This window comes from Hibiscus syriacus, unplaced genomic scaffold (assembly GCF_006381635.1).
Source record: "Hibiscus syriacus cultivar Baekdansim isolate YM2019G1 unplaced genomic scaffold, ASM638163v2 tig00110472_pilon, whole genome shotgun sequence".
In the NCBI taxonomy this organism is placed as follows: Eukaryota; Viridiplantae; Streptophyta; class Magnoliopsida; order Malvales; family Malvaceae; genus Hibiscus; species Hibiscus syriacus.
The window spans coordinates 194,866-215,534 of record NW_024062752.1 but is presented as its reverse complement, the minus strand read 5'-3'; the positions used below and the strand labels follow the sequence as shown (position 1 = coordinate 215,534).

General features: G+C 33.6%; 1 protein-coding gene and 1 pseudogene across 1 annotated transcript; one reads left to right on the top strand and one right to left on the bottom strand.

Moving 5' to 3' along the window:
- Positions 1-9,261: 9,261 nt before the first annotated feature.
- Positions 9,262-10,412, top strand: LOC120127668. The gene is made up of 3 exons (XM_039145530.1): positions 9,262-9,313; positions 9,350-9,724; positions 10,252-10,412. The coding sequence occupies exons 2-3, from the start codon at positions 9,360-9,362 to the stop codon at positions 10,307-10,309; spliced, it is 423 nt and encodes a 140-aa protein (XP_039001461.1). The 5' UTR covers positions 9,262-9,313; positions 9,350-9,359; the 3' UTR covers positions 10,310-10,412.
- Positions 10,413-11,432: 1,020 nt separating this feature from the next.
- Positions 11,433-13,768, bottom strand: LOC120127711 (annotated as a pseudogene).
- Between the last annotated feature and the right edge of the window lie 6,901 nt (positions 13,769-20,669).

Below are 20,669 nucleotides of genomic sequence, written 5' to 3'. Positions count from 1 at the left end.
CATCTTGTACAACCGCCAAAGAAATATGGAACAAACTTCAAGTCACTCATGAAGGTACCGATGAGGTAAAGAAATCTAAAATTAGTATTCTAACGCATAGCTATGAAAATTTCAGGATGAAACTAAATGAAGATATCAAAACTATGACGGATAGATTCTCAACGATTGTCAATGGTCTCAAATCATATGGAGAGATCATTTCAAATGAAAAGCTTGTGAGGAAGTTAGTCTATTCCCTCCCAAAATCGTGGCAATCAAAGAATACATCAATCATCGAGTCTAAGGATCTAACGTCCTTAACTCTTAAAGAGCTAATCGGTTCACTCATCACTCATGAAATGATGCTTGAAGATGAGGTGGACCTTGATAAGATTGAAGAGACACCAAAGGAGAAGGAGAATAAGAAAAATATTGGAGTTGCTCTTAAATCCACAAAAGATGAGAGTGATTCGGATGAAGATGACGATGATGAGGAAATGGCATTGTTTGCCAAACGGTTCAAAAAAATGATGAGACCTTACCAAGGAAGAAAATTCAAACGAAATGAAGGCCTAAAAAATGAACCAAAAGAGAAGGATCCAATCATTTGCTATGAATACAAAAAGCCGGGGCATGTCAAATATGATTGCCCACAATTGAAGAGAAAGGGTCAATCAATGAATAAGCACAAGGCTCATGTGGCTACATGGAGCGATGAAGAAGGTTCCGATGAAGAGGAACAAGAAGTAGCAAACTTGTGCTTGATGGCATTCGGGAAAGATTATAAGGAAACCTATAACTCATCTGATTTTGATGATTTATCCTATGATGAGTTATTAGAGGAATATGATGGGTTGGCTTCGGATTATGAGAAATTGTTTTTAAAATATAAAAATAATGTTTCAAAATTGAAAAATGAAAATAAACTCATATCCAAAACCAACAACGATCTTGAAAGTAAAATCAAAGATTTGTAAATCAAACTAGAAGAGTTTGAAAAGAAAAATTTGGATTTGCAAAATTTACTTTCAAAGGTCAATGATGATCATCAAAAGAAAATTGATGATCTTAAAGCCTATTTTGATAAAGTTGGAACAAAACGTTTTGAAAATGGAGAAAATTCAAAATCCAACTTTGTTAGAAAAAGTTTTAAAAACTACAATCATAGAGGTCCCCAAAGAACCTATAATGAAAAAATTGTTAGAAGTATATGGGTTCCTAAAGAGCTCATTACTACTAAAGATAAGGATATCCTACACAAATGGATACCTAAGGGGACTAGGATTTTGGAAACTAATGAATATGGACCCAAAAGAATTTGGGTACCAAAAATTAGAAATTAATCTATGTTTGTAGGAAAAGGAGCATTGCTACAAGGCACGGGAAACAAATCCAAATTCATGGTACCTTGATAGTGGATGCTCAAGACACATGACCGAAGACAAAAATCGGTTCATTGAGCTTAACGCCAAAAATGGAGGAGAAGTGACTTTTGGTGATGATTCAAAAGGTCACATTGAAGGTATTGGTACTATTGGTAATACATCTTCCATACAAATTAATAATGTTTTATATGTGAATGGATTAAAGCATAATCTATTGAGTATTAGTCAATTTTGTGATAAGGGATTCAATGTCATGTTTGATATTAATGGTTATAAAGTCATTGACGTTGCATCTAATTAGATTATGCTTGTTGGTCATAGAATAGGAAACATATACATGGTGCATTTAGATTCTATTGATATGACTAATTTGTGCCTAGTTGCTAAGGATGAACATGATAGTTGGTTATGGCATAGGAGACTAGGACATGCTAGTATGAGTGTTTTGCAACGGCTAATTCAAGGTGATTTAGTTCGAGGGTTGCCTAAGCTTAAATTTGATAATGATAAAATCTGTGATGTTTCTGCTAAAGGAAAACAAAAGTGAGTTTCTTTTAAATCCATTAATGACGTATCAACTAGTAGAGTATTACAATTGATCCATACGGATCTTTTTGGGCCAATTAGGACTACTAGCTTGGGTGGAAAACAATATGCATTTGTCTTGGTAGATGACTATTCTAGATATACTTGGGTTCTATTTTTAAGTACTAAAGATGAAGCATTAGAACATTTCATCACATTTTCAAAAATAATCCAAAATGAAAAATGTTACTCTATAACTAGTGTTAGGAGTGATCATGGCACTGCATTTGAAAATCTTGGATTTATTGACTTTTGTAATTCTAATGGTATTAGCCATAATTTTTTAGCACCTATAACCCCTCAACAAAATGGAGTTGTTGAGAGGAAAAATCGAACTTTAGAAGAAATGGCTAGAACCATGCTTTGTGAATATAATTTGCCAAAATATTTTTGGGCGGAAGCCACAAATACTGCTTGTTATGATGTAAATCGAGCAATGATTAGGCCAATTTTAAAGAAAACTCCATATGAAATTTTCAAAAATAAAAATCCTAACATTAGCTATTTTCATCATTTTGGATGTAAATGTTTTGTTTTAAATAACGGTAAAGAAAAATTTGGCAAATTTGATGCTAAAAGTGATGAAGGAATTTTTCTGGGTTATTCCTTAAATTCTAAAGCTTATCGAGTATTTAATAAAAGAACTTTAGTTGTAGAAGAGTCTATACATGTTGTTTTCGATGATAATCCCCTTCCGAGAAAGGATTCTTGTGTGAATGATGATGTAGGTATTATAAATACAAATGAAGTTAGACATGAGGTTGAAGAACCATCATCAAAGGAAGAAACAAAAGATGAGGTAACTCATGATCCTCTTGAGAATCCAACCATTGAAGAAAGGGAAATATCTTATCTAAGAGAGTACAACTATGTTAAGGATGGTGAGATTATAGGTGATCCATCCAAAGGGGTAACAACTCGATCTTCTTTTAGAAATATTTGTAATTATGTTGCATTTATTTCATGCATAGAGCCTAAGAATATTAAATAAGCATTAAAAGATGAACATTGGATTATGGTTATGCAAGAAGAATGAAATCAATTTGAGAGAAGTAAAGTATGAACATTAGTTGAAAGGCCTAGTAATAAATCTATTGTAGGTACTAGATGGGTATTTAGGAATAAGCTTGATGAGAGTGATAATATAGTGAGAAACAAGGCTAGACTTGTTGCTCAAGGGTATACTCAAGAAGAGGGCATAGACTATGATGAAACATACGCTCCCGTAGCTAGGATGGAAACAATTAGAATGTTATTAGCATTTGCATGTTTTCATGAATTTAAATTATATCAAATGGATGTTAAAAGTGCATTTTTAAATGGTTTTATAAAGGAAGAAGTGTATGTGGAACAACCTCCAGGTTTTGAAGATTCAAAATTTCTGGATCATGTTCTTAAATTGACAAAAGCGCTTTATGGTTTAAAACAAGCTCCTAGAGCTTGGTATGTAAGATTGTCAAACTTTTTAATTGAAAAAGGTTTTTCAAAAGGGAAGGTTGACACTACATTGTTTTTAAAGCATAAAGGTAAAGATTTATTAGTAGTTCAAATTTATGTTGATGATATAATATTTGGTTCTACTAATGATGTTCTTTGCCAAGAATTTTCTAAGCTAATGCAAAGTGAGTTTGAGATGAGCATGATGGGGGAGCTCTCATTTTTCTTGGGACTCCAAATCAAGCAAAGAAAAGATGGCATCTTCATCAATCAAGCTAAGTACGTCAAAGATATGCTCAAAAAGTTTGGACTCGAAAATGGCAAACTTACGACACTCCAATGAGCTCTTCAACAAAGCTTGGCTTAGATGAAGGAGGTAAATGTGTAGATGTTAAATTATATAGGTCAATGATTGGCTCTTTGCTTTATCTAACTGCAAGTAGACCGGATATTATGTTTAGTGTTTGCTTATATGCTAGATTTCAATCATGTCCTAAGGAATCACATTTACTAGATGTTAAGAGAATCTTTAGATACCTTAAGGACACTCCTAGTTTAGGACTTTGGTATCATAGAGACTCTAGCTTTAGCTTGTATGCCTTTTCTGATGCGGATTATGGAGGATGCAAATTAGATAGGAAAAGCACCTCTGGTACTTGCCAATTCCCTGGAAATATGCTGATTTCTTGGTTTTCAAAGAAACAAAATTGTGTTGCATTATCTAGCACTGAAGCCGAATACATTTCAACTGGTAGTTGTTGTGCACAAGTTTTATGGATGAAACAACAACTTTTTGATTATGGAATTGAAGTATGTATCATTCCTATCAAGTGTGACAATACTAGTGCTATTTGTCTCACTAAAAATCCCATCCAACACTCTAGAACTAAGCACATTGAAATAAGACATCACTTCATTAGAGACCATGTCACTAAGGAAGATGTAGTTCTAGAATTTGTTGATACTCTGCACCAATTAGCGGATATCTTTACAAAACCTTTAGACAAGGAAAGATTTTGGACACTTAGGAGAGAATTAGGTTTGACCAACCTATCTTCACTTAGTGTTTAAAATAATTTTAGCACTTTTAAGACTAAATGAAAAATGTTTAGAATAGTAATTTTTGATTGCATTCATTGCTATTAGTTAGGGGGAGTTTATGATTCTTGATGAAAATTAACTTTATGTTCAAATATAGTTTAAAGATTAATTTGATTATTTGAACGTGTTTAATTTTCAATATATGAGTTGCCAAAACCGCTAGAGAAAATTAATTTAGCATTTTGTGTTTAAAATCGGATTTTAGCATTTTGGTGCAGAGGGAATCGATACCCCCATGAGGGAACTGATTCCCCCTTTGAAGGGGAACTGATTCCCCCTAGGGGAATCGATACCCCCCTGGGGTTATGGTTTTATCGGGCAGAACCCTTGTTTTTACCTCAAATCATCTCTTCTCTTCACGTCGTTTTCCCCTCCATTCTCTCAAATCTCCACTTTGCCTCAAAACAACGTTCTTAATCGGAATTCTCTTCAAATATCATCTTCTAAACCTGCTAGCATCATTAAAATCGTGAAACAACATCAAAATCCACTCAATCTCATCTTTCAAGGTAAATTTTTCTAAATTCTCTATTTCATTGATTTTGAACATAGGACTAGTTTTAATTAGTTCTACATAGAAATAGTGATCGGGCCTTGATTGTTTAATGATTAGAAACTAGATATTACAACTAATTTCATCAAAAACACAAGAATTTTTCAAAAATTTTGAAATTTTCAAAATATAAAAAAATTGTTTTTTAAATTATTGTGTTTTAATTGAATTATGTTGTTGTTATGAAAACTATACATATATTGTTTTTCAAAACCTTATTTTTATCTAGTTTTCAAAAACTTTGCCCATTAGGATTGGTTTAGAGAACCTTGAAATATTGAGGACTCAATTGAGTTTTGGGATTGATTGAATTGCATACATATGTTTTCTAAATTGCAGGTTATCCATTCTATTCCGACTTCCTAAACCATGTCCAATCCTAAACGTGCTAGGTCTTCATCTAGTCGCTCACACCGTCAACCAAATCCACCTCCAAATCCTCCTCCTATTCCTGAAATTCCAATTCCTAATCCTAATCCTATTGATCCTAATATGACTATCCAAGAAATCAATATTTTGACTTACAAAATTAGAGAAGAACGTATCCCTTCTCGTCAAGCTATGTTAGATATCGATTTAGATATTTTCCTCTTTTACAAGAGTGGAAATTTGATAAACTTTGTGACCTTGAACCTATAGTTTACCATCGACTTGTTCGCATCTTTTATTCTAATGCCGTTTGTGTCAAAAACCGAGCTCAAACTAAGACCATAGAAGTTCGTTCCTACCTCCTAGGACAATTCTTACATATTAACTCGGCTTACATAGCCAAAGCATTAGGATTAGATAATGATGGTATATCAAATGAAAAACTGGTTTTAGGTTCTCGTTATAAAAGAAGAGATAGTGCGAGTGTCTTAGACCTTCATGATCATTTTCTTCATCTAATGATTTCTTGGTGGTTTCGACCATCCGGAGGTCGTTACTCTACTCTTCGTGCTTTAGATCTTTGGTGGTTACATGGTTTCCAAAACAGTATTAAAATAAACCTACCTCAGATTATTTTTGCTGAAATCGTTGAAACCGTAAATCTTGTTCCTAACAAGAAACTCTGTTCAACTCTAGTTTACGGTTTCATTTTGAGTAATCTTTTTTCTAAAGATGGGCTTAGAGTAGGTCTAGATGCTGCCTTTCCTCTAAAGAAACAAATTAATCTTCTTTCCTTAACGAGAGCATGATGGATAAAGGATAAGGAAACCGGTGAATGGGTTCGATCTTCTGAAAATACTCCGGGAGTTAGTTCTTCACGAGCTCCACCAGAAGCTGACGTCGATCCCGAGCTTGAACAATTAATGCGAGACATCGATGAAGCCGAAGATGAGCCTGAGCAGCCCGAGGAGCAGCCCGAGAAGCAAGCACAACAAACGAATCAAATGCCTCCATATTTTCAATCTTTTATGGAGACATTCGATTTCCGATATGCTACCATAGATTCGCGCTTTACTTTTATAGAGTCCCATTTATCCATAATGGGAGCTCAACAATTGGAAATTCTTCAAGAGATGCGTGCAAACAATGAAGCAACAAACGCTCGTATTAATGAACTCACTCATGAGATGGCCGCTATGCGAGCTCGTTTTCCTCCTCCCGATCCTTCTACGGATGCTTGATTCTTTGTTTTGCTTTAGTACTTTGAACTTAAAGCTTATTGTTTAAACATTTTGAATGTTTTTGGAATGTTTGATTTTTGTGGATTGTTAAACTTTGGATTTGTTTGAATGTTTGAATATTTGGTTTAGTTAAATTTATTGCATCATTTACATCATTTTAGCAATATGACCAATTTTGCCATGTCACATTATTTATAAATATTGATTATGAAACTAATGGCTAATGTTTCTCTTGATTGTGATCTTAGCAGCTTAAACTATATATATAATCAATTGTCCAAATGATTTCAAAACCTTGTTTAAATTCTTTTATGAATCTTTTTGATTTAACAAAAAGGGGGGGAGAAATGTTATTAAATTAAAAAGGGAGTTTTTGAAGAGGAGTAGTGTTAAAGTAAGGGGGAGTAGTATTTTTCAAAATCAAAATTCATTTTGAAATTAGAAAATCTTAAAATGTTTTGTTATATCAAAAAGGGGGAGATTGTTGAAAACATTTTGATGTTTCGATATAACAAATTAAATTAAAAGAATTTTAATTTTGAAAAAGATTTTTTCTAAGCATATTTGATATATTAAATCGAATATCAAAATATTACTCAAAGTATTTCAAAATTCATTTTAAATCCTTACTCAAGTGTAAAATTAAGTTTTAATCTTAAAAATAATTTCAAAACGATTTTACAAAATATTTCGAATCATTTCAAAGCCAAAAATTCCAGATTGCTAAGAGGGAACCGATTCCCCCTGAATGGTTTGGTTCCGAGAATTCCAGTATGCTCGGAGGGAACCGATTCCCCCAGGGGGTACCGATTCCCCCCACTGTTCAACGGTCGAAATATTTGAATTTTACACTTAGGGAACCGATTCCCCCCACGCTCCAAGCAGAAATATTAATTGTTTTCACACTTAAACGGCTCCAAAAACTTCATTAATGATCCTCAACGTTCAGAAGTGATTCAAGGTGTATTTAAGCAAGCTTAGAAGCCATTGATCAATAACAAGAAACATCAAGCAACTAGAATCAAGAGAGAATCAAAGAGAAAGCATCAAACCTCAAGTTTGAGCATTTCAAGCCTATTTTTTCATTCAATATTCATTTTGCTTTCAAGAACACTTATTGTGCTCAATTGTATTCATTCTTGAGTGTTCTTTTCTTTGTTCTAGAATTGTGCAAACAATCTACCTTGTGAGGATTTCCTTGTAAGTTTGCAAATTTGTATTGTTCTCTTTGGGAGAGAGTGTTTTCAAGAATTTGGGTTATAATTCTTGAGGGTTTGTAAGGTTACTCTTTGTCCTCAAAAGAAAGACAAATTAGTGAATTTGTGGAAAATCCTTAGTGTGGATAGCTAAGGTAGTGGACGTAGAATTTGGTTGAGAAAGTCGAACCACTCTAAATCGCTGTGAAAATTTCTTTCAATTTTCTGCAAAAGCTTCCACCAAAATTTTAATTGCCAATTCACCCCCTTATTGGCCATATTCGTCAATCGATTAACTCAACATAACGTTTATTTTATTTTAGTTTAGTGCCTAAAGTTTTATTCCGTTACTCAAAATGGGTCAAGTCGTGACGGACCGTTATTTTCTTGCATTAAGTGACACATGTCAGAATCTAATAATTTTAAAATATATATATATAATTAAAAAATAAAATTATATATTTTTCAAAAAAGAAAACACATAAATTTTGAAATAACCCCAAAACTTTGGAAACCTTCATTTCAACCCCTAAACCCACGCCCGACCGCCACCCTGTGCCATCGACGAAGCTCCACCTGACCTCACCTCTCCCCGGCAACCAAAACCCCCTTGAAATCGTGACTGATCAGCGGTCGATCGACGGCGAACCGACGTTTTATACCCCACAAACCCTAGGATGAAAATCGCAATCCCAAGCGATTTCGACGGCCAATCGACAACAACTACGGCGACTTATAACTAGGATGATTTCAAGGACGACGTCAACAGCAGTGGTCGCGGACGGAAAAGGCGACGATAATGGGTTGGTGTTAGGATTTGGGGATTTTAGGGATTTTGAGTTTTTTTATAATTTAAAAGAAATAAGGGTTTTTTATAAATATAATAATATTTTAAATAATTTAAAAAAATAAATTTCAAAATTACTAGATTGTGACATGTGTCGTTTAACGGAGAAAACTAACGGTCTGTCACGTCTTTACCCATTTTGAGTAATAGAATAAAACGTTAGACACCAAACTAGAACGAAATAAATGTTATGCACTAAACTGAAAAAACATGCATAAGTTGAACACCTTTTATATACTTAAGCCTTTATCAATCAATCAACCTCGTTAGTAAAAGGATGATAAAAAGAAATATTATTGAGTTTAAGTAGATGCATCTACATCATTTGTATATAAATAATTAGAAAATATTCTAAACAAATAATATTTTATAGTTATTGATTACCCATTATTAAAAAAAATCCTCAACAACAAAAACGTAGTTTTCTGGTAATAAATATGGAGTGCAAACTCAGCATATACAACCCCTCATGCCATGAACGAAGGCAGACCCACACTTCTTGGCATTTCCCTCTTAGTAAACACACAAAACGTAGCCCTTTTTAGACGCTATAAATTAGATCCCCGATTCACTTGAACCCTTTCCCTTTACCCCGCTTCTTCTCTTTCTTTCTTCCACTTTTTCTTTTCTGTCCACGCGCATAATTCTATATTTAGTTCGTTTCCCATGAGATCTTTCTTGGAGTGTGTGTCATGTTGGGGCACGACGACACATGAAGTGTCGATGGAGGAGGTTGTGACGGTGGCGGCGAGGGAGGAGGAGGAGACAAAGTCCTTGATGCCTGCAGGTACCACGGCAGCATCGAGGAGGAAGACAGATAGGGTAAGGGTGAGGGTAGGGTCGACGGGGTCTGTGAATCCGCAGTGGAAGCCCTCCTTGTGTTCCATAACGGAGGATAACATCATGACGGAGAACAGAAAGAAAACACCCTCGGAAACGCCGCCGAGGACCGTAGATAGAGTGGTGAAGAGGAAGAGCTCTTCAGGGCCAGGTTCTAACGTTCATGTTCGAAGCTATAGCAACGAGACCGGGTAATTTTCTTTTATTTTTTTTTATTTTTTAAATTGTGGTAAAGAATAGTAAAAAACATATAAAAATTAATGAATCATTTACTCATTTAGTTGCTATGTCAACGTCGGGGAGAAGTTGATTTTTCATTTATGTTAAATAAAATGATGATAGAGAAAGTTAAGAAAATGACATTGGAGGACGAGGTGAAGTGAGGATAAAATTAGGTTTGAAAAATTAATTTTATTATTTAAAATATTAAAAACTCTATATTATTTTTAGGCTCACATGTCAAATACTTAAATTATACTCCATCTAAGTACTTATTTTCCACTTAGACTTATTTTTTATTGTAAGAATTATATTTTATCCCCAACTCAATCCAATGATAGATTACCCACAATTGAAATATATATACTTAAATTCTAATTGTATTATTGAAAGCTAAAACTTATTATTTTACTATCGTGATAATAGAAATTCTAACCGAGTTAATATTTAATCAACTGTTGAAGTTAAATTAAACGGTTGTATTTGATCAAATTTGCAGGCGAAATCCGGTGGCGGTGTTCCTACCCACGTTTTCCCCTACACCTTTCATGTTCTGAAGTCTTTGATAGTGTACAGATATAATGGTATGGATGCATGAAGTGTTGTAAAACATGCAAATGTTTAGAATCCAATTAAGTGGTCTTAGTGTTAAAGAGGATATTGTTCCTCAAAGTTCTAAACTCGAGAAGTTATATTTGTAGGATGTATCAATGACCAAAAAATTTATGAATTTATATTATCTTGTAATCGCACCAAACTATTAAAAAATACTTTTTAAAAATGTTTGAACTTTGGATCGAATTGAAATAAAGAAATGAACCGTGACTTCATTATTGATCTCCTTCTTTGACTTATACCTATCGTCTTTTGAATTGAGTGCATTCTTTTTCTTTTGATTTAATAGTAATTAAAGTTTTCAAACTTTTTCAAAAAATATTAATGTGACTTTCTAAATTTTTATATATAATGCGACTCTTAAAATGAGAAAAAATTATATAATTTTTAATCAATGAAATCAAATGTTAATTGTTATGATATTAACGTAACAATTTATAAAATTAATATAATGATCTATAATGTAGATACGAAGATTCACGATGAATGATAACATAATAAAAGAGTTAAATTGATTATTTTGTTAAATTATTTTTTTAAATAAGAACTTATTAAATTATTATTAAAGTAATAATATCATTAATTTGGTTTAGTTGATAATCAAATTTAAAAACTGCTACTAAAAAAAAATAAGACTTAATCTTAAGAATGATTTTGAACAAATATAGAATTAAGTGACGAAAATTTAAGGGGAAAAAACCTCAAATTCTGGTTATGCTTGTACCAGTGACTTGTTCTCTTAAATAAAAATCTTGGTAAGTTTCCATTTCTGTTGGAGCGAAGATGCAATTTTGCCACCTTTATATGCCATGTGAGGAAATTTGACAAAAGGTCAGTTTCCAGCAATCTCCCCCTCTGCAGTCATACAATGGCTTGTTTAGTGTCTCAGGTAAACAATATTGAAGAAAAACAAGTGGTTTTGGTTCAGTAACAGAATTTGGCAGCTGACAGTTTATTCTATAAAATATTGGACTACAATTCCATATAAAGAATACTTGATATCCAAAACTACCCAGAGTTTTGGCAATGATATTCAACAGTATTCTTTTCCTTATTCCTCTGCTCTCATTTTACTCTTTCTGCTTCTAAACCTTTCTTTTGTTTGAGATCTCTTCTTGGTTGAATATTCAACAAACAATGTGCAGGCATTCCTCCAATCAATCCACATACCCCAAACACCATGAACGGAAAACCGCCGCCTAGAACCACCACAAACGGTGCCAATATAGCTCCCATTTCTGTTGCACATCTGACTGCCGCGTTTCTCACCACCGTAGGGAAGAGCTCTGTCGTGTGGATAAACAACAAATTGTAAGTTCCGGACATGCCAAATACCCCCAGAATCCCACAACACCCTCTTGTTACTTTCCATGTTCCTACATTTCCCATCATCCCCATGAAGCAAAAGATCGCACTAAACCATTGTGTCCCGAATGCCAATGGCTTCCTTCCGAATCTGTCCAATAGAACTGCTGTTATGGCGAATGCTGGCATTTCGACCACCGCATTGACCACGACGGTGAGCTAAAGATTAGTCTCGAGGTTAACGAAGTTTAAGCTAAGGCCATAGTACACAACAGAGCAGGTGAAGTTGATTCTCACTGCTAGGAATAGTCGAATTCGAGTGATCGGTGATCGGATTACATCGATGACAGAACCACTGATTGATTCTTTTTCTGTTGTTGATGCTTTCCAAATTTGATTATCATTTGAACCATCGTCAGCTTCATCATGCAGTGCAAGGGTGACTCTACCAGGAAGGTGATGTCCGTTGCACTTGGCAATGGTCCGCATAATTTTCATTGCTTCCGTTTTCCACGAACGAGATACCACCGAGGGGACTCAAAGATGAAAGGAATCACCAGGACAAGGAAAAGGATAGACGGAACAGAGGACGCAACATAAAGCGCACGCCATGTTCGGAAAACGTATGCTATGCCAGAGAGTAATGCCATTCCTCCCGAAAAGAAATAGAACGTCGACATTCCAGCGACACCACGTTTCGATGGACCAACAGGTTCGGTGGCAAGGACGAAGGCACATAGGCCGACACCTCCAGTGCTGAAACCGGTTGCGAACCGGAGCATGAGGTACCTAACGTAGTCCGGGGCGCCTAATGATGTAAGGCAACCAAATATAGCATTTAAGATGCAAACTGCGGTTAAGGAACCTTTTCTTCCGAGTTTGGAATCTGATAGTTGACCAAATACACCAGCACCTGAAAATATTCGAACAAAAATAGAATTTTAGCCACTGATGACGCGATCAGTTCTTTCTGCGGTGAGGAACTTATCCAAAATAGAATTATTATGACTTTAAACGTATAAAGGACGTGATGACGCGCGCTCTGCATGATAATAGTTTAAGGACCACAATCATTAATAGGTACAGAATTCATTAACGTCAAAATGCCTTGGAATTCTAAATACATTTAAGTTCTTAAAATATGCAGTTACTTCATCAAATTATTATATTTACTGGCCTGATTCGTATGACACGTCCTTCTTTGTTGGTTTTTCCTTTTGTTTCTGGGAATTTCAGGTCCACAAATGTATTAACGTCAACCATGTGCTGTTTCCGGGACATCGGTGATTGCCTTTTTAAGAACACCAGACTAAGGACAGAAGAGAAACAAGAGGTGTGTAGACGACTCACCAATCATGCAACCGCCAAAAAACAAGGCCTGGACAAGCCCGACCTTATACTTCTCTCCATAAACCAGTTCCCACTGAGCCACCGTGGAGCTCCCCGGACCACCTTCCCATTCCCAGGATCCCGGTTCCAACCCACAAACACTGCTGGGATTAACACGTGGAAAGGAAAGTGCTGGAGATATGGAGCTAAAGATGGTGTATTGTTTGTCATATAGTAGTAGATTCAACTGAAAAGATATATTGGTGGTGAAGGATCAGATAAAATTGACATTTGAAGATCAAAGTAGCAAGTCCTTTTCATATCTCTAAGAGCGGGATAGTTGTGCGGTTTCATTTGAGCTTCTACAACGGTTTTGCTATATTTTGTAAGAAAAGATTTGCGTCATTGGAAGCTTTGGGATGTTTTGTGGAGATTGATCGTTTGTTAAGCCAATGGGTTGGCTGAATACTCGGCTGTGTTAAGTGTTTATAGGAACCATCTTATCTTAGGATAGTTTTGATGCTTTAATCTTGTTTTGGGCAGATGCTTAGGGCGTAACACTCCAGCCATTCTCTCTAAGTAAACGAAACATAAGTATCCTCGAAACATAAGTATCCTCGAAACATAAGTCTCTCTTTCCAAATGCTAACTTATACCAATGCGTTTAATCGTATGAATTTGTGAGATGGCTCATCTGTAGCCACCATAAGCATCCTCTCTGTTTCTTGTTTTACTTCATCGTGTTTCTGTTGAGTTTCTGTATCCATATTCTGCAGAGTTGCAATTTAGGGGCTCATAAGAATTTCATTTAAATAAGGTCCACCATAAGTACACTACACCAAAATGAGTTTTTAACCGTGTAGCGGCGTTTTTGAAAAAACACCTTTAATTTTTTACGGATAAAATGCAGTATTTACGGATAAAACGTCACAATGAAAACATTAACAGCGTTTATGGGATAACGTCGCAATATTCATATACCTTTAATGGCATTTTTAATAACTCTATGATATAAGACTAAAAAAAGCCGTTTATGGCTAAAAAACGATGCTATAGCTGTAGTGGTAGATGTTGTATTGAGTTTTAAAAATATCTCTATGATATCAATGAAGTGGTTATCGAGTTTGTCATTACATTTTTCTTTAGTTGAAATTTAAAATAGTCATTCTTCTGCCTATTCATTGTGGTTACCAAGTATCGGTCAATTACAAGCTGACGTTGCCTCTTTAACATGATATCAAAGTCTTTAATCTGATCGAAAATTGATCCCTGAACTCATCTATGTAATCTATCTACGACAAACACTGAATTACCGATTCGTCTCTTGTACGTTCTATGGCTTACTCCAACAACCTTGCTGAAGAAGATCTAGCTCATACCATAATAATTGACGATCAGACATCGCAAAATTTCTCCAACAAACGGGTAAGCGTTCGTCTGGATGCCAACAACTATCTTCTTCGGAAGCAATAAGAATCATTCATGACACAGGGCTTCTAGATTGGAAGTTTTTCTTGATGGAAAACGATGACTCTAGTAAAGATTATTACAATATTAGAGGGTGAGCAAGTTCCCAATATAACATCTTAAAAATCGGTTAATTTTTTTTTTTGATATTCGATGATTAGAAAAAAAAAATCTAATAAACTATTTGATAAATTGAAATTTTAACATCAAAATTAATTTTATTTTATAGTTTGAACCGAAGAATATATTATGCATGCACCATTTTTTACCTAATGAATAAAATTTAGTTTTCGTACTTTCAAAATGTATAGAACTTGCCACTAATCAATTTAGGTGTGACAGGATCATCAAAATATTTAAAGGTTTGAGAAAATCAGAATTAAGTTCGGAGGCACAATTACGTGTGAATAAAGATTAACATTCTCATCACGCTCATCAAAATATATTATTGTGTTTGGTTGGTTTGGCAGGAATATACGATTATTGTATTTGGTTTAAAGAATAAAAAATTTCTAAATATTTAAATAAAAATTATTTATATAAAATTTATATCTGTTGATAATATATTACTTGAGTATTTAAATATATCATGTATTATTTTATTTTTAATTAATAGTAAATTTTACATAATTTATAGTAAAAATATATTAAAAATATTATTGTGTTTATGATATTTTTAGGAGATTTTCTCACTGAGGTAGTGTGTTGATGACAAAAAGCTTCGATTTTTTTAGGCTAATGCGTTTAAGGAGGTTACTTTTTTCCATCATGAATGAAGACAGTTAACAGATGAGATAACCATATATTTTTTGTTCTTATATCGTTTTCTATAAACCATGAAGTCCTGAAACTATGTCTTATATTTTAAATTCATCTCCGGATTTTAAAATATTTTAATTGTGTCTTAAAATTATCAATACCATTTCAATTAGGTCATTCTGTTAGCTTGAATATTAAATATTAACTTTGATTTAATGTAGAGTATAGTTTTACATCCAGAAAACAATGCCTGAATAAGTGAAAGAAAACACAGAAACTGTTCTTCATTAGCAACCTCCCATTCCAACATCGTCTGGACGACAGTGCAGCGCAACGGATCTTTCCGCTAGATCGGTTCAGAAAAAGCGGTTAAAAACTTAGCAAATTGTTTCTGTCGAATATCTAGACTATTGAAAATAGCATCGACAATCCATTGCCTTACCTGTTTCAATAAAAAAAAAGTTTTAGTTTGTTCAGATAAGATAAAAACTAACGTTTTTCGACAAAAACGAGTAGTCGAAACATAATGGAAATTTTGTATCATTAGTCCATTCTTGAGAAGAGATGCAAACAGTCTCAAAAACAAGTTGAAAAGTTTGTCACCGGAAAATGACATTAAAGCTAACATGAACAACATCTTTTTATCTACACTTGACATTACAAAGCAATAAATGAACACTATTTAACCAGCTCTTGGGGACAAGGGAACCGTTCATACAATATGAATGAGCTACTGACATATATAACACAACATTGCAGCATAAGGAACCATCAGTCAAATTCAAGAGGCTGATAACTTCTACGAATAGATGATTCCCAAAACAACTAATTTAACAGTTCTTGGGGACAAGAACAATTGTTTGTCATCACAATAAAAAAAATTGAACACTAATTTAACAGTTCTAAAGTGAGTAAAAACAGACCACATGATAAAGTTTCCAAGCATATAGCTGAGAAAAAGCTTAAACAAAAAAAGGGCATGGTTCATTAAGACCAGCTGAATTAATAAAAAAAAATAGCAGTCTCAACAGCATAACAAGTAGGGGACAGCAAACGAATTGAATCAGACGGGCCAACAATACTATCATGAGCAAAAGCCATTCTGATTAAACACCACCAAATTATATTAAGTTGACTAAGAAATACAAAGGATATACATTTAGAGAGTACAAGTAAAACATCTTTTTTTTTCATGCCCACAAATACTCTAACAAGGATACCACTCACAGTGATGAATCCTCTTATTTAGAGATTGCATGTTACAGGATCACTTTTGAACTGTAGTGGCTTCATGATATAACTCTCTAGGTTCATTGATGCCCAATTTCTGTCCAGGAAAAATATGCCCTATTTCTTCTAACTTGGAATTGTCCAATAAAAAGTCTATAATCATTTCAAAGTTGTTTACACGAGCAATAAGTAAGGTCTTATGTATACTGCCCTGCGTACACAGACACTTAATAGTATGATTTAGGTAGTAACAATAGTGTATACTACACTTCCGCCTCAACTTAAGTAATATAGATTGGTGTTCTCAGCAGTATGAGATTCAAAAAATGCTTGCTCTTATTTTCCAATAGGAAAACAACAAATTTTTAGCCAGGAGCAGGTTTAATAGGGTTTGTCCACGTAAAACCTATCTAGATGAGAATATATATACATATGGCTGGGTAAAAAATAATATTATTTTCTCAAAAAAAATCAGAATTCGAACCGTTACAATTATATAGTGTCTTTGCGTGTTGTTAATTGACTAAGAAAAAATTCAGAACATATACTAACTTCTAAATTGTAATCACTCCAACTATTCAACATACATATATATGGCATTATAGCATTGGCAACAAGATGCCATTAAATTAGAGCAAGAATTAGCGCATAGACTAAATATATATCAAGATCAAACACTGGCAATTTTACTAGACAAAAACAGTTCCAAGGCTGGACAAAGCATTCTAAATGCAACTCATAAACAAAGCATTCTAAGTGCAACTCATAAACAAAGCATTCTAAATGCAACTCTTAAATTTATCATTCTATCCAATTTTTAAGACAAGAGTAATCGTAACAACGAAAACATTATCAATTTCTTCAAAGCATACAATGCAAAGCTTCGAATAATCCATATGAACCCAAAGAATTCAGCTGAATAAAAGCATTCTAAAAACAGCGGACACAACCTAAAATTTGAAATAAAGCTATATAGGAAAATCCAATTCCTAGCCAAATGTAACACCCCAACCCGTACTTGACCCGAATACGAGTCTGAGGTGTCACATTAACATTTAAAAAAAAATCTTACAAAATATCAAAAACATTTGAACTCATTTTAGGAAAATACCACAATATTCTATTAAATTGTGTTTCGTATAAAATTTCCAATCAAAAACGTATTTATAAACAGTATCGTATGAACAGTACCTGCTACAGTACCCTAATGTTAAAATTTTCCAGATTCAAAGAGGGGAATTGATTCCCCTGCTACAGGGAATCGATACCCTGCTGCAGTAACTTTAGTAAAATACATATAAATTCATAAAATTTAAAACGTTCATCTCTATACATTTATCATTTACATATATATATATATATATATATATATATATATTATTTAAAACCTTATAAAATTCAATCATATGATTTTACAAAACCGATTAAAACATATCGAATTTAAACCTTTATTACATGCCAACCACTATCATTGTTACAAAATACATACTATACATTTATTTTCTGATCTGATCTTTGGAAATGAGAAACTGACCTGTCTCGCATAACTTTTACCAATCTTCCTCTTCTCGGAACCTACGCGTGAAACAATCACACGCTAAGTCGTTGACTTAGTGAGGCATATTAAACATAAACTATAACCATATATCATTTCACATAAACAAAAGGTATATATATGCAAAAACTATCATATCATATAAAAACATATATCATTAACATGCCTTTCAATACTCATATTATTATTACTAATTCCTTGTGATCATATAAGCATGTGTTGAACATTTCTATAGATATCATAGAACACATATATTTCAAAAAGAACACACATAGCATCCTATAATCCATGCAATACCTTTCATATCACCACAAGCATATGCATCTTATATATTGTATTTGTTAATGTCTCTTTATTAGCCCATGGTACACTTGTGAGAACTGAAGGTATGTGAGTACACTGAGGTTGTGCACAAATGTTGTCACCACAGCTCGTATAAATTGCACCGAAGTGCCACGTAGAAATTGTCCCGAAGGACCGCGTAGAAATGCACCGAAGTGCCACGTAGAATTGCACCGTAGTGCCATATAAGATTGTCCATAAGGACCACATATAAATTCCTTAAGAATCATATACATATACCAAGGATCAAGTAAGTGTCTCAAAAGACCTCATACATGCTCCAAAGAATACATATACGTCCCGAAGGACCACGTAGAATTTGTCCCGAAGGACCGCGTAGACCCTCTACTCTTGGCATGCCAACTATACCTATAGCTCTCTTATCATATAACATGGGCATTATTTTTCATATTTATCACTTGACATATCATCACATAGTTCAATTACACGTAGAACATTTTCATATGATTCATATTCATATGTCGCATAGCTTATACTTTGTTCTTATGCCTTCTCATAGACATATATTCTTTCTCACGTGGTCACATAGGTTCATATCATATAACATATATCATTGGTTGCATATTTATATGCCACATATTTCATATCATTTTGCATAGAATCACATAGCTTGTTTCATATGGCTTATAAAATTTCTCCTTTGTTCATATTTTATTTTCACATATGGCATATCACATAAATCACATGTGCATATAATCGCGTAGTTTACTTTCATGTAATTCATGTCACTTTTCATATGAATTCATACATCATACAAATCATATAATCTCTTGTTCTCATATGTTTCCAATCCATCACATATATCACTAATACATTTTTACATAAACATGTAAATCATGTAACATATAAGAATATATATTCATTTCTATATATTAATACACACATAATAATCACATAACATGATAAAAGTTACTTTTTACCATAGTAACTCCATCATTGGCTCATCGCAAGCCAATGTTTGTTTAAGAACCTAAGTACAAAATAAATTGCACTCACCTTAGCCTTGTTTTGATTCAATCCCAATTCTTTGATTGTTCCAGAATTTGTTTAGGCTCACTATCTACATAAACATAATTTTTGAACTTGATGTTAATAACTCAGACTAATTTAATAAACCAAATTTTAGCTTTTCCTTTAAGAGTGCATCGATGCACTATGGGTGTATCGGTGCACAAAATAGCTTTGAAATATCCATGCATTGATACATGATTTACATTCAAATATTTTCATTTTAAGGGGGTGCATCGATGCACTAATTGCATTCTAATATGATAAGACCAGAAGAAGTTTTCTCATAAGGCGTGAGCACGAATTATTCATTTTGAGCTTTCGCAGAAGAGGTATTTAGTTAAGGCGTGGGCACGGCTTATTCATTTGGAGCTTTCGCAGAAGAGGTCTTTAGTTAAGGCGTTGGCACGGCTTATTCATTTTGAGCTATTGCATTCGAAAATCATCAACACTTCACCCAATTTTTCATGTATATAATTATTATTATGCTACTAAATTCATCTATAACAACTTTAACCAATTCCTATCATTCCAACACCTTATAATCTTTCATATTTCAACATGATTCTTAGAATTAATAATCATACCCAATATTTCATGTTATCCAAACTTAATTCTAAGACTTATAACTTCTTATTCTCATAGATGACAAGTCAAATTCAACCTCCAAATTCATTTAAACCTTATTATTCAAAATTTCACTTAAAACCCCATTTTCTTTAATCTTTCATAACTTCTTTATCTTCTGATTTTAATACAAATTAAGCTTTCCTTAAGCTTAATTATCATCTAAGGATCAAAACCCAACCTTTAATTGAACAAATAATCAACTAAATAAAAACTCACATTTGCCTAGCTTCCACGGTTGGAGAAGAAGATGAAATGTTTTCATCTCACTCTCCCCACTTGAATCATTGATATAAATGGAAAAAAATATCTTTCTTGTCAAATGACCATTTTGCCCTTTAATTCTTTGGATAATTACTATAAACTTTCAGGAAATATCCCCAAATAAATCATCAAACTATTCAACTATTTTACTTTAATCACCAAATTCTAAAAATTTACGATTTGGTCACTAACCCGTAGTTTGGGATGTTACAAATCTCCCCTCCTTTTAAGAAAATTCGTCCTCATATTTTCATTGCACACTTTGATAAGAACATATCTTTTAATTCTCTCATGTTGTTTTCTTTATTTAATCTTTCATTTTCATCGCTAACAGACTTATCTTTTTCTCTTACTCATTCATCTACTGTCGTTTATCACATAAACAGTAACCAATA

Bases quoted from the DNA above. Each gene is read 5' to 3' on its own strand.
- LOC120127668 (XM_039145530.1), top strand. From the start codon at position 9,360: ATGAGATCTTTCTTGGAGTGTGTGTCATGTTGGGGCACGACGACACAT. The intron at 9,725-10,251 runs GTAATTTTCTTT...TCAAATTTGCAG, and splicing joins AGCTATAGCAACGAGACCGG to GCGAAATCCGGTGGCGGTGT.